Source organism: Cervus elaphus, chromosome 20, assembly GCF_910594005.1.
Source record: "Cervus elaphus chromosome 20, mCerEla1.1, whole genome shotgun sequence".
Taxonomy (NCBI): Eukaryota; Metazoa; Chordata; class Mammalia; order Artiodactyla; family Cervidae; genus Cervus; species Cervus elaphus.
This window is the reverse complement of record NC_057834.1, coordinates 126,302,191-126,316,668: the sequence shown is the minus strand read 5'-3', so window position 1 is coordinate 126,316,668 and position 14,478 is coordinate 126,302,191. Positions and strand designations below refer to the sequence as shown.

At 38.7% G+C, this 14,478-nt stretch overlaps 1 protein-coding gene across 1 annotated transcript in view; it reads right to left on the bottom strand.

Annotated features, from left to right (window-relative positions):
- Nucleotides 1-14,478, bottom strand: part of TRIT1 (tRNA isopentenyltransferase 1) — a 40,227-nt gene that overhangs the window by 8,630 nt on the left and 17,119 nt on the right. The window contains exons 2-5 of the mRNA XM_043876848.1: nucleotides 6,890-7,030; nucleotides 4,106-4,204; nucleotides 3,239-3,384; nucleotides 317-459 (exon numbers count right to left, since the gene is read on the bottom strand). Coding sequence (XP_043732783.1) covers nucleotides 317-459; nucleotides 3,239-3,384; nucleotides 4,106-4,204; nucleotides 6,890-7,030 — 529 coding nt within the window. The remainder of the gene's footprint in view (nucleotides 1-316; nucleotides 460-3,238; nucleotides 3,385-4,105; nucleotides 4,205-6,889; nucleotides 7,031-14,478) is intronic.

Below are 14,478 nucleotides of genomic sequence, written 5' to 3'. Positions count from 1 at the left end.
TGGATAGCAGCCCCTCTCCCATCCCATCTTATCTCATCCTTGGTATCTTATACTCATTCCAGGAATACCTTTACCTGCTTTCCAGACCGGTACCCAGGGAAATAACACTGTGCCTTTGGTAATGATAATAAAATTAACAGTGAACACTTGCTTAGCGCTTATTATGAGCCATTCACATGCCACTAAGAACATGTATGTTTCTTCAAAACAACATTTTATTGAGGTATAGTTGATTTACTCTAAACATTTTATATACAGCAATGTATTACTATAAGCTTTATCTCAGATGGACTCTGGGATACTAAAGGACTTTTACCTGTCTGTTCCGCATGAAGCCAGAGGATGCATGGGTTAGGGAACTTCAGAGGGCCTCCAAGGGGACCACCGCCTTCCTCCGCATGTTGACGATGAAGAAATTCACTATGAGAGATTCCCGTTTCCTCAAACACTTGCAGGCTCCTAAGTCATTTGAAAGAGTAGAGTAGGCACATCCATAACAACCATTAGGAAATATTAATTCTCAAGTAAAACAGGAGAGAGGCTATTTATTATAGAATGCCTCATTGTCATTTTCACCGTTTAAGCCCCTGAACACATGAAGGTCTGGGGTTATACAGCAATCCTATAGCTACACAGAAAAGAGTTATAAAGAAAACTTAAAAAAAATAAAACCACCCTTCTAAGCATACATAAAATTGTCTGAAATCTTTAGGTTCAGAAGCAACAGGTTTCTTCTACACAAACAGAATAGGACATATTCACTTTCAAGTAAGCAGTAAAAGCTTGCTGGGACACCTTGTTACAAGCCAACAAGTCTAGTCTTGCTGGAATGCCTTTCCCACAGCACAAAAGTATGCTGTATATCCAGCTCGTCAACTTCCTGTTTAAATATGTCTAAAATTAATGAAGAATGCTTCAGACTAATTCAGTACTCTACTACACACACAAAGATCCCTGAAGAAAGAATTCACATACTTAAGCCACCATCCACTCTGTTAGTATTTACTATGTTATGCAGCACTAGGTAATTTAACTCTCAAATCTATAGTCTACCACTCTGGGTGATTGCAACTTATCAGCTTGAAAGTGATCTATCCCTTCCTGATCCAATTCTACTTCCTGAAACCCTAACACAAGAGTAGAAACCCCTCGTCTTTGCCCATCACCAGTCTTTCAAAAGAGGCCTTACAAGGGGAAAAAAGTAGTAATAGATATCTTACTTATCTGGAGGTTAGAATATACAGCCTCAAACAAAAAGAAAGATGAAAAAGGTCCTTGGATCTTCTTTTAGAGACTCTAGAACTCCTGCTCAGAACCTATTGTTCTTGCTAAAATATATCCTCAACTCATTACTATTTTAGAAGTAGCAAAACAAAGAGAAATTATAAGAATTGATTAATGAAAGGAACAGATAATCATACCATCAAACAATACAGAAATGAATGTTCATCTAGTATCCCTGAGTTTTCCAAAAAAGTTTTGGAAGATTTCTATTAAATGTTTACAACAAAATGTTTGAATACTGGAAAATATATACTTCATTTATCTAGAACATGCATTATTAACAGGGTGATACTGACCTCAAGGGGGCAAAAAACACTTAGATAGTGTAATCACGTGCAGCCTTCCAAAGGGTAGCCATAACCCAAATCTTATTCTTTAGTATCAAAATTTCAAGGAGGGGAGGAAGGGAGTTACAACAAGAGAAAAAACTTTCTAAAAAAGCTTCAAGGGCAGAGTGGACAAAAGAGAAGGCTTAAGAAACACTGATCTAGTGTGAAACAGATCGCCAGTCCAGGTTAGATGCATGAGACAAGTGCTCGGGGCTGGTGCACTGGGATGACCCAGAGGGATGGGATGGGGAGGGAGGTGGGAGGGGGATGTAGGATGGGGAACACATGTAAATCCATGGCTGATTCATGTCAATGGAAAAAAAAAAAGAAACACTGATCTAGAACACTTGAGTGGAATATTTCATAACCCCTATCAATACCAAATGTTGCTACAATATTTAAAGTGTATAAACATCCATATAGTAGGTCTTCATTAGAGCCTCTACTCTGCCAGATATGGCATCATCTCCAGCACTGCATAAAAGTACCCCTAAGTGGTGATCATACTGTAATGTATAGAAATATCAAATCACTATGTTGTGCACCAGGAATCAACACAGTGTTCCAGATCAATTATACTTCAAAACAAAAGAAAAAGAAATCAGATGCGTGGTTACCAGAGGCTAGGGGTGGGAGAAGGGGGAACTGAATAAAGTTAGTCAAAAGATGCAAGCTTCCAGTTACAGATAAACAAGTACTAGGTATGGAATGTACAACATGATAAATAAAACTAACACTGTTGTAAGCTATAAATAAAAGTTAAGAGGGAGGCCTAAGAGTTCTCATAACAAGAAAAATAGTTTTCTCTTTTATTTTCTATCTATATAAGTACACTAAACTTATCGTGGTAATAATGTAATGATGTATGTAAAATTAATCATTACACTGTATACTTTAAACTTATAAGTGCTGTATGTCAATTATATATCAAGAAAACTGGAAGGAAAAAAGTAGGTAAGATGACTGATAAAATGAAGATGTGGTCAGAAGTGAACAGAATATGGAGCCAGTGAAGATGCATATTTATGGAGGAAAAAATTAACCATCTAATACTAGGGAGGGAGGGAGAAAACCACACTTAACATAAGAGGCTTCAATTTCAAAATAACCTAAGAAAACATGGTTAATGAACTAAGATCATCTCTCTCTTCCCTTCAAGAAAGTCTCCATGTGTTAAGGTGAGCTGATCAATATAAGACAATTTATAAAACTCACCTCCAAAACAAGTAAATAAATCAAGTTATGGAAAAAAATAAAAATAAAACCTGCCTGCCAGTGGGCAGTGTGCTGGGGCAGAACTCAGCCACTGCTGCATGCCAGAAAAAATTCATATGAAAACTGTCATAGAAGCAAAGGCCAAACAGAAAATGAAGCCAGAGCGCTCAGGACTCAGGGAACGACTGCACTGCATGACGAGTTTTAAACGTCACAACAAAGCAGGCTGCAACTATTAACTGAGGGAGGACTGAGGCAGTAACTCAGGGCCTCCTAACCTGCTGTGCTAATAACACATCAATCTCCACTAGGTGCTATTACCAAACCTGTCTTGCCACCCAGGCACCCTGAAGAACTGACTGCCCTCTACCTCTAAAAGGGCTTGGGGTCAGCGGCCCCAGCTTTCTTACCTGGCCACTTTGCGCTTGTCATGTGGGTGCAGCTTGGCAGCCATTTCCGGGTCAACCTGGCTCAGGCGTTTGTGGAGAACATGGCCGTCCTCCCTTTCAAGCTCAACTTTTCGGTCGATCACTTTCTCAGGGCCCATCTCCTGGGGCTATCAAACAAAGGTTTAGAGGTAAATTTAATTCAACAAACACTGAGACACGGTATGTGCCAGGCACTTTGGTTAAGTGTTAGGAAGACAATTGAGATCAATCAGAAGGTCTTGCCATATAGTGAGAGATCATAAACAGAAAATTCCAACACACTACGGTAGTGCTATGAAGCTACAGCAAATAAAGAGGAAAGAGGATCTACTGCCTAGGGAAGTACTCAGGTACACTGCTTCCTTGTCAGAAGTACGAGCTACCCCGGCTAATACATCTATTAACACATCCAAGAGTCTAGCTTCTCAACAAGTATGACCCGAGAATGGACCAGAATTTCCAGCACATTATACTGAAGAGTTTGCAAAGTCCCACCCTATACAATAGCACCTCTGTAAAAAAGGTTGATGTCAGGTATCTCCCTGACATACAGATTGTTACAGCCGGGAAATGCTGAATCAGACTAACATACTGTTAACTTACATGGCGATGCTAATGAATCCACAGAGAACCTTTTTTCCCCACATACAGCCCCTGCTGCCCTTAGGCCAGCCTAGAGGAGCACACTTCACATATGGAAATGGCACTTGCTTCAGAATATTAGGTAGGAAAATTAGTACAGCTGCTGAGTATAAGAAATAGGCAAGAGTCAACTTTCCTCCCACTAAAATCAGCTGGCAAGAAAGAAGAACCCATTTCCTCATTGAACTACAAGGGACCTAAACATACCTTAGCATTGACGAGAACTTTCCAGAGCAGAGATTCGATATAATAATTGGTTCCTCCCACGACAATAGGAATTTTATCTCGGGCAAATATATCTTCAATGTGAACGTTAAGAAAGACATCAAAATATTTAATAACAAGAAGAAAATGCTGACTCACTTGGAAGTAGGGGATTAGTAAGAAACCACATTCATTTGTCATATTTTTGATACTAGTCTTTACTGTTTCTCATGAGTTTTCAGAATCATTTCCTATCAGTTATGGAGGGACTTGCAAAAACCAGAGACAGACACATGATAGTAATTCCTTCCAGTTCTAGAACTTTCTAAGCCTTGATGCTCAAATTCAAAGCCTGCTTAGTGTTCCAAATCAGCTAAACAAGCACAAGCCTAAAGAACTCTCACAGAACCAAGTGTCAGCCGCTCAGGAAGCCACGAAAATGACATCCATTACGTGACTTTGCCTTCTAAGGCAAATTATGAGCTGGTTTCTCTAAGCCGTGGCTCTTAGACTCAGTCAGTCTTCACCATTCTGGGGTAGTAGTATATATTTTACACTTGAAACTCTACCAGATGACCTGGGAAGCATCGGATGTAAAGACAAGAGATTTCAATTATCAGCTCCAACACTCAGCAAGTCATTCAAGTTGTCTAAGCCTCAGCCTTCTCACCTGTAAAATTCTCATGAGCTCTTATGAGCATTACATGTGACAATGCAAATAAAATAAGACAATGCCTGAAATACTTTTTTCTACTGAGTAAGCACACAATTTACTTTAGTCATTATTGTTCTCATACCCCTGTTACTTGGAATTCTTCTCTTTAGAATCTCTGTTAAAAAGATAATATCTACTTTAAGAGGAACTGTGCTTCTGAGGGAAACTGATAAAGAGACTTTCAACCCAGATAAAGACTCATTTATACACTTCTTCCCTCTGCCAGCCACTCTGTGGGCACAGAGATAGATGACCTCTTTTCTATCAGAAACCCTCTATAAGAGGTTGGGGTAGGGTGGGGAAAAAGATGTTACCAGTCAAGGATTATAAGAAATATGTCCATTTTTTAAAAAGAGAAACAAATTGTATGTCCCCCCTTTAATTAAGTATAAGATTCTTCCTCCATAATGCATGGGACTACAACTTCATCATTTTCACTGCTGAAAAAGTACTTAAATGAACAAGGCACATTTTATATATTCCTCTCTAAGTAGGAACTTGAGTATTTATATGTTTTTGCTGTTAAGAGCAATAATGTTGTTAAAATGAAATCTACCACTTACTCCTGGTATAATTGTGGCAAGGTTTCTTTAGGATAAAAACATAGGAACTGAAATAGTTGAAATACACTTTTACCAATGGCTAGTAGCTAGTGTAAGTCACACAGTCATGTCCGACTCTTTGCAGCCCGTGGACTATAGCCCTCCAGGTTCCTCTGTTCATGGAATTCTCTAGGCAAGAATACTGAAGTGGGTTGCCATTTCCTTCTCCAGGGGATCGTCCCAACGCAGGGACAGATCCTGGGTCTCCTGCAGTGCAAGTAGATTCTTTACTGTCTAAGCCACCAGGGAAGCCAGTACTCTTACCAATACAAATTCTTGTATTGGTAATACAAGAATATATCCACATCTAGCTATTTTCCTTAAAAAAAAAAAAAAAAAAAAAGACTATTATCGGCATAGATGGTAGTGACGGCTGCTCAATGTGAATATACTTAAGACTACTGAACTCTACACTTAAAAATGGTAAATTTTACATACACTTTAACACAATAAAAAAGAAAAAGTTGAATTAAAAAATCCTTAAAAAAAGACTATATCTACAAAGTCCTTCCCTACTCTAATATCACATAACTACTCAATTACATGTTATCTCATTTGTTTCAAAGTTTCATTTAAAAAAAAAAAAAAAGACATTTATTTAACTCTGAAATCCATCTGGAACTTATGTCACATATAATAAGGACCTGATTTCACTTAAAAAAAAAAAATTAACTGTCTCAGGAAAAATTATAAACTACTGCATTATTTCTTCATTGTTTTGAAATGTCATCTTGATCATAAAATACATACATACACACAAACATGCAACTTCAAGTTGTATGTGGCTTATCTGTGCTATAAATCTGTCTAGTATTATGTAATTTTCATGCTATGACAACTATTATGACTTTTCAATATGTTTTAATATACAGGAGTCCAGATAGTAAAGGCAGTTTGGACATTAAAATATAAGGGCAGCCTCTCACGTTATTCTTTTTTCCAAAATTTCTTTGGTGTTACCCAGAATTCTTTTTTCCTACTATAATCCAGTTATATTTCTAAATTAATTTCTTATCCCCATTTAAAGGATGGGAAACAAGCTCAGTGGATAAATGCTTTACCCAATGAAATGACATTTATATGGTCAAGAGAGGCAGTTCTAAAACTAGGACACAGATTTTCTGGTTCCTAAGTCAGTGTTCTCTCCACTAAAACAGCACTTTCCAAATTTTAATACACCTATGAATCACTTGGGACTCTAGTTAAATGCAGATTTTGATTCAGTAGGTCTAGAATGAGGCCCAAATTCAGCACTTCTATAAGCTCCTAAGTGATGCTGACCCTGCAGTCTGAGGAAAAGATTCAGCAGCAAGGACACTGTATCTTTCAATCCAAAGAGTTCTGATGGGGATGCTACTGTTGTCCTGGGTATCTCTGCTCAGGAGAAACTGTCACTACAAAGAAAAGGTCTTTCTTGGCTTGGGCTGCCATGCAGCCACCAAGCCTCGCTGCTATCTCCCCAAAGGATATCAGAGCAGTTGCTTTGTTCCTGAAGTCCACCACTGTGTAATTCGTCACGAGAGGATCCACAAAGCTGATCATGTGGTGCTGGCACAGCCTCTGCTCTTGGGCAGAAACCTTATTGGTGATAATGTCGAGACCTTCATAAACCTAGGGGAAAGAAAATTAGTGTGAGAAAGTCATCTACTCCATAAGATGCACACCTCATGGGCAGAAATGATGATCTATTGCTCACTGCTCACTTGACTGACCCAAACCACCAGAGGAAATGTGTTCGAACCAGAGCTCAGCCAGATCCACATAATCCAAGACAAAAGACGCAGAAGAAATCAGAGCACTGTTTGTTTTTTTTTATCAAATAGTGGTTACTAACTCAGACTTAAAGATAAAAAGTATATGTAAATTTGTGCCCAAATAAGAACTAACTCTGCAAGATTAACTGGAGGTTCTCTGGCCTGAACTTCAAGCCCTTAAAGTGGGCAAGTTGCTTTATTTACTCTACTTATCACAAGTCTCCAGAAAGGTAACATTTTGCGTTGCACATAGTTCTACTTCAAATGCTTAGATATTTTTTGGGTTTAAATGGCTCTGAAAGGTTTTCAGAATTTATGTAAGATTGGCTCCATTTGTGGAGAAGTGGTCTATCTACAAAGATATATATAAAACACATATATACACACTTTGAAGTCAAAACCCCTAATACTGCTGAACTCTTAGCAGAAACACTGTGCCAAATTACTGCTTCAGGGGGTCAGCAAATACAGTCTAAATACTCAGAGGCAATATCCTGTCTGTAAGCTCTTGATCTGCCAATTCAACTAAAAAGTTCAAGTGTACTTTTTCTAAATGCAAGGTCTCAGATGGAGAACAGATCTGAAAATACCAGTTTGAAAATAGGGATGAATGCTTTAGATTAAATGTTCTGTCTGTAATCACTGATTCTACAGGGAGCACTGAATGAACAAATAATAAGTTCCACAGAGCCCACAAAGATGTTAAGAACGTTTTTTATCTCACATTTCCCTTTACTTAAATGGGTGTCAAGTAAGTACAACAATGAAGGATAACGGCTAGGAGGAAGGACCCTGGCGCCAGGCTGCCTCGGATCAGTTCCTAACTCTGCCACTTACTAGTTAGCTGTACTTGGAGTAGTCAGTTTACAAATCTCTGTGTGCCTTAATGCTTCAGCAGTAAAATGAGGATAATAATATCTATCTTATATGGTTGCTGTGTAAATTAAATGAGTTAATACCTACTTACTTTTTGCCTGTGCCTAGTCGTTCAGTCATGTCTGACCCTTTGCAACCTTATAGACTGTAGCCCGCCAGGATCCTCTGCCCATGGGGATTCTCCAGGCAAAAATACTGGAGTGGGTTGCCATGCCCCTCTCCAGGTGATCATCCCAACCCAGGGATCAAACCCAGGTCTCCTGCATTGTGGGTGGATTCTTTACCATCTGAGCCAACAGGGAAGCCCAAGAATCCTGAAGTGGGTAGCCTATCCCTTCTCCAAGGGAATGTCCTGACCCAGGAATCGAATCGGGGTCTCCTGCATTGCAGGTAGACTCTTTACCAGCTGAACTACGCAACTTCCATATAAGGGTCATTATGTTACTACCATCTATATATTACTGCAACAACGGAAGGAGAACGTACAATAACTTCAGTGTCACCATCACTCCGAAGCCTCTGCGCTCTCAGCTACTGAGGTTACTTAACGAACAAGGATACAAACTATCTTCAAACAAAAAGAAAATGGTTCATCAGCAAAACAGCACAAGAAAACATATAAACAGAGCCATAGAGAAAGAACTAGCTCTGCCTTTAACCCGTTTATCTGTGCCTGACAACAGAACTACATTCTTACACCTGAACACTGACAGAATCTTAAATTGTAGGGAGCTCTTTTCTTTGTATCTTGAACAAGACTTTCTCCAAAAGTTATAAAGCGCAGTAGCACATACTGGGATCTGCTGTGCAAAATAAGAAAACTATAGGAGGGGAAAGTGAATAACTGTGTGTTCCTTTCTTTCTCCCACAGCCTTTCGTTGGCTCTGCTGTAGTTTAGATTTCAAATGACCCAATGGTAAAGAATTTACACAACCTGATTTTGCCAGTAGAGGACTTCTAACCTATAAGTAGATTCTCATTTTTAACACTGATATTATCATTAAGGAAATGCACAGCTGCAAATGTATAATTACCAGCCTTCACCTCCAAAAAAGCCAAAATGTAAACACAGTCTCTACCAGCACATTCTATCAGATATGTAGATAAATTTGTAGATACATTTTCATCCTATAGTCTGCTTTTAGGTATATTTTCTGGAGCCCCTTAAAATGGTCAATTTTAACAAACACATAAACGTAAATCAACCTCAGAATTAAACTCACCTTATTTGCTGAAGGCAGTGGCCACCTATTGTACTATTTACGGTATATACACAAAAGCCAACAAATATCAGGAAGAATGGTTTTAAATAACCAGACTTCTTGCTCACAGAGTTAACAAACTAAAAACTGTAACTGAATCTTGGTTAGCAATGTAAATTGTCATCTTTGAGCAACTTGTTAGTAATCCTTTGTCTCCTGTACCATCAGATTAAAAGAAACTGAGCATAAAGATATGGGTGACACAAACAAGGTATCTGAAAAAGAATTCTTGTTAACTTTTTGGTATAATATGCTTTTACAGTATAAAAATATAAAAATTTTCTATTTTTTGCTGAATAATATGGTATTTCTACATATGAGCAGTATGTAATATACTGAGGTATACAGTATATTGAAGTACTGCAAATGAAAGCATATGTCTTTAAAAAAGAGAGAAATTGAAGCTGTGTAGATAAAGGATTAGTGGTTGCCAGAGGCAGGGGTATGGGGTGGGCAAAATGGGTGAAGACAGTCAAAAAATACAAACTTCCAGTTATAAAATAAGTAAGTCATGAGGATGTAATATACGGCACAGTTAATAATAACTACTACTGCATATTAACAACTCGCTAAGAGTAAATTTTGGCTTCCCTGGTGGCTCAGATGGTGAAGAACCTGCCTGCCAATGCAGGAGACCCAGGCTAGATCCCTGGGTCAGAAAGATCCTCTGGAGAAGGAAATGGAAACCCACTCCAGTATTCTTGCCTGGAGAATTCCACAGACAGAGGAGCCTAGAGGCTACAGCCCATGGGGTCACAAAGAGTTGGACATGACTGAGCAACTAACACACACACACAACAGTAAATTTTAAAGGTTCATCCCAAGAAAAAAAAATCTATAACTATGAATGGTGACAGGTGTTAACTACATTTGTCATGGTAATTATTTCACAATATACACAAACATCAAATCGTTACACTGTTTATCTGAAACTAATATATACGTTGTATGAGAATATATCAGTTCAGTTGCTCAGTCGTGTCTGACTCTTTGCGACCCCATGAATCGCAGCACGCCAGGCCTTCCTGTCCATCACCAACTCCTGGAGTTTACTCAGACTCATGTTCACTGAGTCAGTGATGCCATCCAGCCATCTCATCCTCTGTCGTCCCCTTCTCCTCCAGCCTTCAGTCTTTCCCAGCATCAGGGTCTTCAAATGAGTCAGTCCTTCGCATCAGGTGGCCAAAGTATTGGAGTTTCAGCTTCAACATCAATCCTTCCAATGAATATTCAGGACTGACTTCCTTTAGGAAGGACTGGTTGGATCTCCTTGCATGAGAAAATATATACCTCAATAAAAGCATATTAGAAGTGACTCAAGGTGATGTTTAGGGCTTCCCTGGTGGCTCAGGAGCAAAGAATCTGACTGCAATGCAGGAGATGTGAGTTTGATCCCTGAGTAGGGAAGATTCCATGGAGAAAGAAATGGGAACCCATTACAGTATTCTTGCCTGGGAAATCCCATGGACAGAGGAGCCTGGTGGGCTACAGTCCATGGGGTTACAAAAGAGTCAGACACAATTCAGCACTAAACAACAACAGCAAAGTTATGTCTATAATGATGTCGCTTCACTCTTTTCCATTCTAATATGACTTTTGGCAGTTACTGATACGCTGTTAAAGTTGTGTTTACAAATGACTATGCAGCCTGTGATCACAGTAACTGTATATTACAAAATTTTACTCATGAATAAAATTGTTAACAAGCAAGAAGGCAAGGGTAGATGAAAGGCACAGGTAAAGTATATCTATATCTACACTATACAAGAGCAAGAATGACGCTGAGAACATATTTGTTAATAATGACACAGAGGTATGGATCATTGAATCAAATACATGGCTATGACCCAAGGAAAATTCACAAACATTATTTATATTAATAATATTGTTTTATGCTTTATTTTGTCTTTGAGAAAGTTTATATATTATAAATCAACTATATTACTTCAATTTTTAAATTAATTAATTAAAGTTTATGATGACTGGCGTCTGAGTTCCAATAATGGGGGAGAAAGAGATTTTCATTGGAACAAGACTGGCCAAGTTTTCACAATTATTGAGCAAAGGTGACAGATACATGGGAGTTCAACTACTACTTGCTCTACTTTTTTATATCACGAAATTTCCATAACAAAAAGACTCTTTAAAAAAATCTGAATGCACTTTATTAGGATGGTTATTATTTAAAAAAAAAAAGGTTGAAGATGTAAAGAAATTAGAATCCCTGTACAATGCTGTACAATGTACAAAATGCTGAATCCCTGTACAATGTACAAAGGGAAGATTATTCAGCCTTAAAAAGAAAGGAAACTCTGACACTTGTTATAACATGTGTGTGAAGTCACTTCAGTCATATCCGACTCTTCATAACCTTAAAGACTGTAGCTCGCCAGGCTCCTCTGTTCATGGGATTCTCCAGGCAAGAATACTGAAGTGGGTTGCCATGCCCTCCTCCAGCGGATCTTCCTGACCCAGAGACCAAACCTGCATCTCTTATGTCTCCTGCCTTGGCAGGCAGATTTTTTACCACTAGCACCAACATGGGTGAACCCCAAAAACATTATGTTAAGTGAAATAAGCCAGTACAAAAGGACAAATACTATATGACATATATTATATGACATATATCATATTACTATACGACATATATCATCAAATTCTGAGACAGAAAGTAGAATGGTGGTTGCCAGAATGGTCTCTGTCATTCTGCCAGGGGCTGGGGCAGACAGGAATTGGAAGTCAATGTCTAACAGGTACAGAATTTTAATCTGGGAAGAGGAAAAAAGTCCTGGAGATGGTGAATGATGATGGCTGCACAACAAGCTGAACGTGTTTAGGGCCACTGAAATGGTAAAATGGTAACTTCTTTGTTGTGTATATTTTTCCAGTAACTTTAAAAAGGCTTGATAGAATGAGCCTTAGACACAATGAGAAATTAATGAATATTAGCAATAACATAAAATTTTCAAAGATTTGTTGAATTTTTCAATTCTTTTGAATATATAACCCAGAGTAGAATTGCTGAATCATACAGCATTTTTCAAAATTATTGAGAGGGCTGGTAATGTTCTATTTCTTGAACTGAGTTGTGGTTACACAGGTATTTTCACTTGCTTTAGTGAATGAAGTTCACTTTATTGAACTATGCAGTTATAAATTATGTGTTTTATGGTGTACATTATTTATCAATTAAAATCATACTGCTAGGCCAAAAAGTAAAACAGAGCAACATTTTATATATTTGCATTAAGGATAAACATGTAAACAAATCTGGAAACCAATCAGTTTTATAAATGTCACATTTCATTCATATTATTGTAAATGCCACAACTGGGCTTATAATTTTATTACCTGCCTAGAAAGCATCATTCCACCAGAATAGGTTAGGTTTGCAACTGATTGCCTGACATTCTGCCTATTTCCCAGCTTTACCTATAGTTTCAGTGAAACTCTGAAACTACCTACAGCACAGTCAGCTCCAGGTGCTAGAAGAGGTAAAGGGATCTGTGTTATCATTTAAAGCCAGCACGTCATTCTCTTCCATTTCCCATTCTCCCAGAGGACTCTATCCTCACAGAAATAACTGGATATAATTTTAATTTTTTTTTAATTTTTAAATAAAAATAAAAGAAATGATGGGATAAAACGCTTCTCCACACAAATCAGACTTTGACAATACCAAGGGAACTCTAGCCTCTTTTTGAGGCCTGATAACTCTAATACTCTAAGAAACTGCAGGTTTAACCTATTTATCCAATTATCAACAAAACTGGCTTATCTCAGTAGACATTTACTGACAGTGTACTATGCGCCAGATAATCTGCAAGATATTAGCTATGCAAAGACTTAGAAAAGGTCCTTGTCCTCAATCTCTCCTTGCTATTCTTTGGAATTCTGCATTCAAATGGATGTAACTTTCCTTTTCTCCTTTGCTTTTCACTTCTCTTTTCACAGCTATTTGTAAGGCCTCCTCACACAACCATTTTGCCTTTTTGCATTTCTTTTCCGTGGGGATGGTCTTGATCCCTGTCTCCAGTACAATGTCTCGAACCTCCATCCATAGTTCACCAGGCTCTGTCTATCAGATCTAGTCCCTTAAATCTATTTCTCACTTCCACTGTATAATTGTAAGGGATATGACCCAGGTCATACCTGAATGGTCTAGTGGTTTTCCCTACTTCCTCAATTTAAGTGTGATGTGGCAATAAGGAGTTCATGATCTGAGCCACAGTCAGCTCCCGGTCTTGTTTCTGCTGACTGTATAGAGCTTCTCCATCTTTGGCTGCAAAGATTATAATCAATCTGATTGCAGTGTTGGCCATCTGGTGATGTCCATGTGTAGAGTCTTCTCTTGTGTTTCTGGAAGAGGGTGTTTGCTATGACTAGTGTGTTCTCTTGGCAAGACTCTATTAGCCTTTGCCTTGCTTCATTCCATACTCCAAGGCCAAATGTGCCTGTTACTCCGGTGTCTCTTGACTTCCTATTTTTGCATTCCAGTCCCCTATGATGAAAAGGACATCTTTTCTGGGTGTTAGTTCTAGAAGGTCTTGTAGGTCTTCATAGAACTGTTCAACTGGGGATGTCTGGCATCGTCTAAAAACATTTTTAGTTGTCACAAATTGGTAGTGGGGGTGCCATCTAGTGGGTAGAGGCTAGGGATGCTGCCAAACACCCTTCGATACATAAGACAGCCCCTGCCTCCACAACAAAGAACTACCCAGCCCCCAAAATGTCAAGAGTCTCAAAGTTGAGAAACCGGATTCAGAGAAATTTCACCTTGGAGATACTCCTCCCAAAATGTGTACAGCCTAAGGTCACCCTCCTTTAAGCTCCAACCCTTTGGGGTTGTCATGCTGTCGGGTGGCCCCAATGAGCATGCTAATCAGAAGAGGCACTGGGCGGATTCTGGAGCTCTGTCCGAGGGCTGGTTGACTATGACGCACCAACACAGTTGTCTACAAGCAAAGGGAAGCACTGCCCCCCACCAGTTTGGTTCTATCCTCTCAAGTTATCTTCCCCCTTTTGACTTCATTTACTTCCCAATCCAAATTATATCCTGAAATCCTTTCCTCAATTTCTCTGAAGGCACTTTCTCACCTCTAGGGATTATACCTACCTTGAAAACCACAATCTTGGATTATGCATCAATCTATAATAACTATCCATC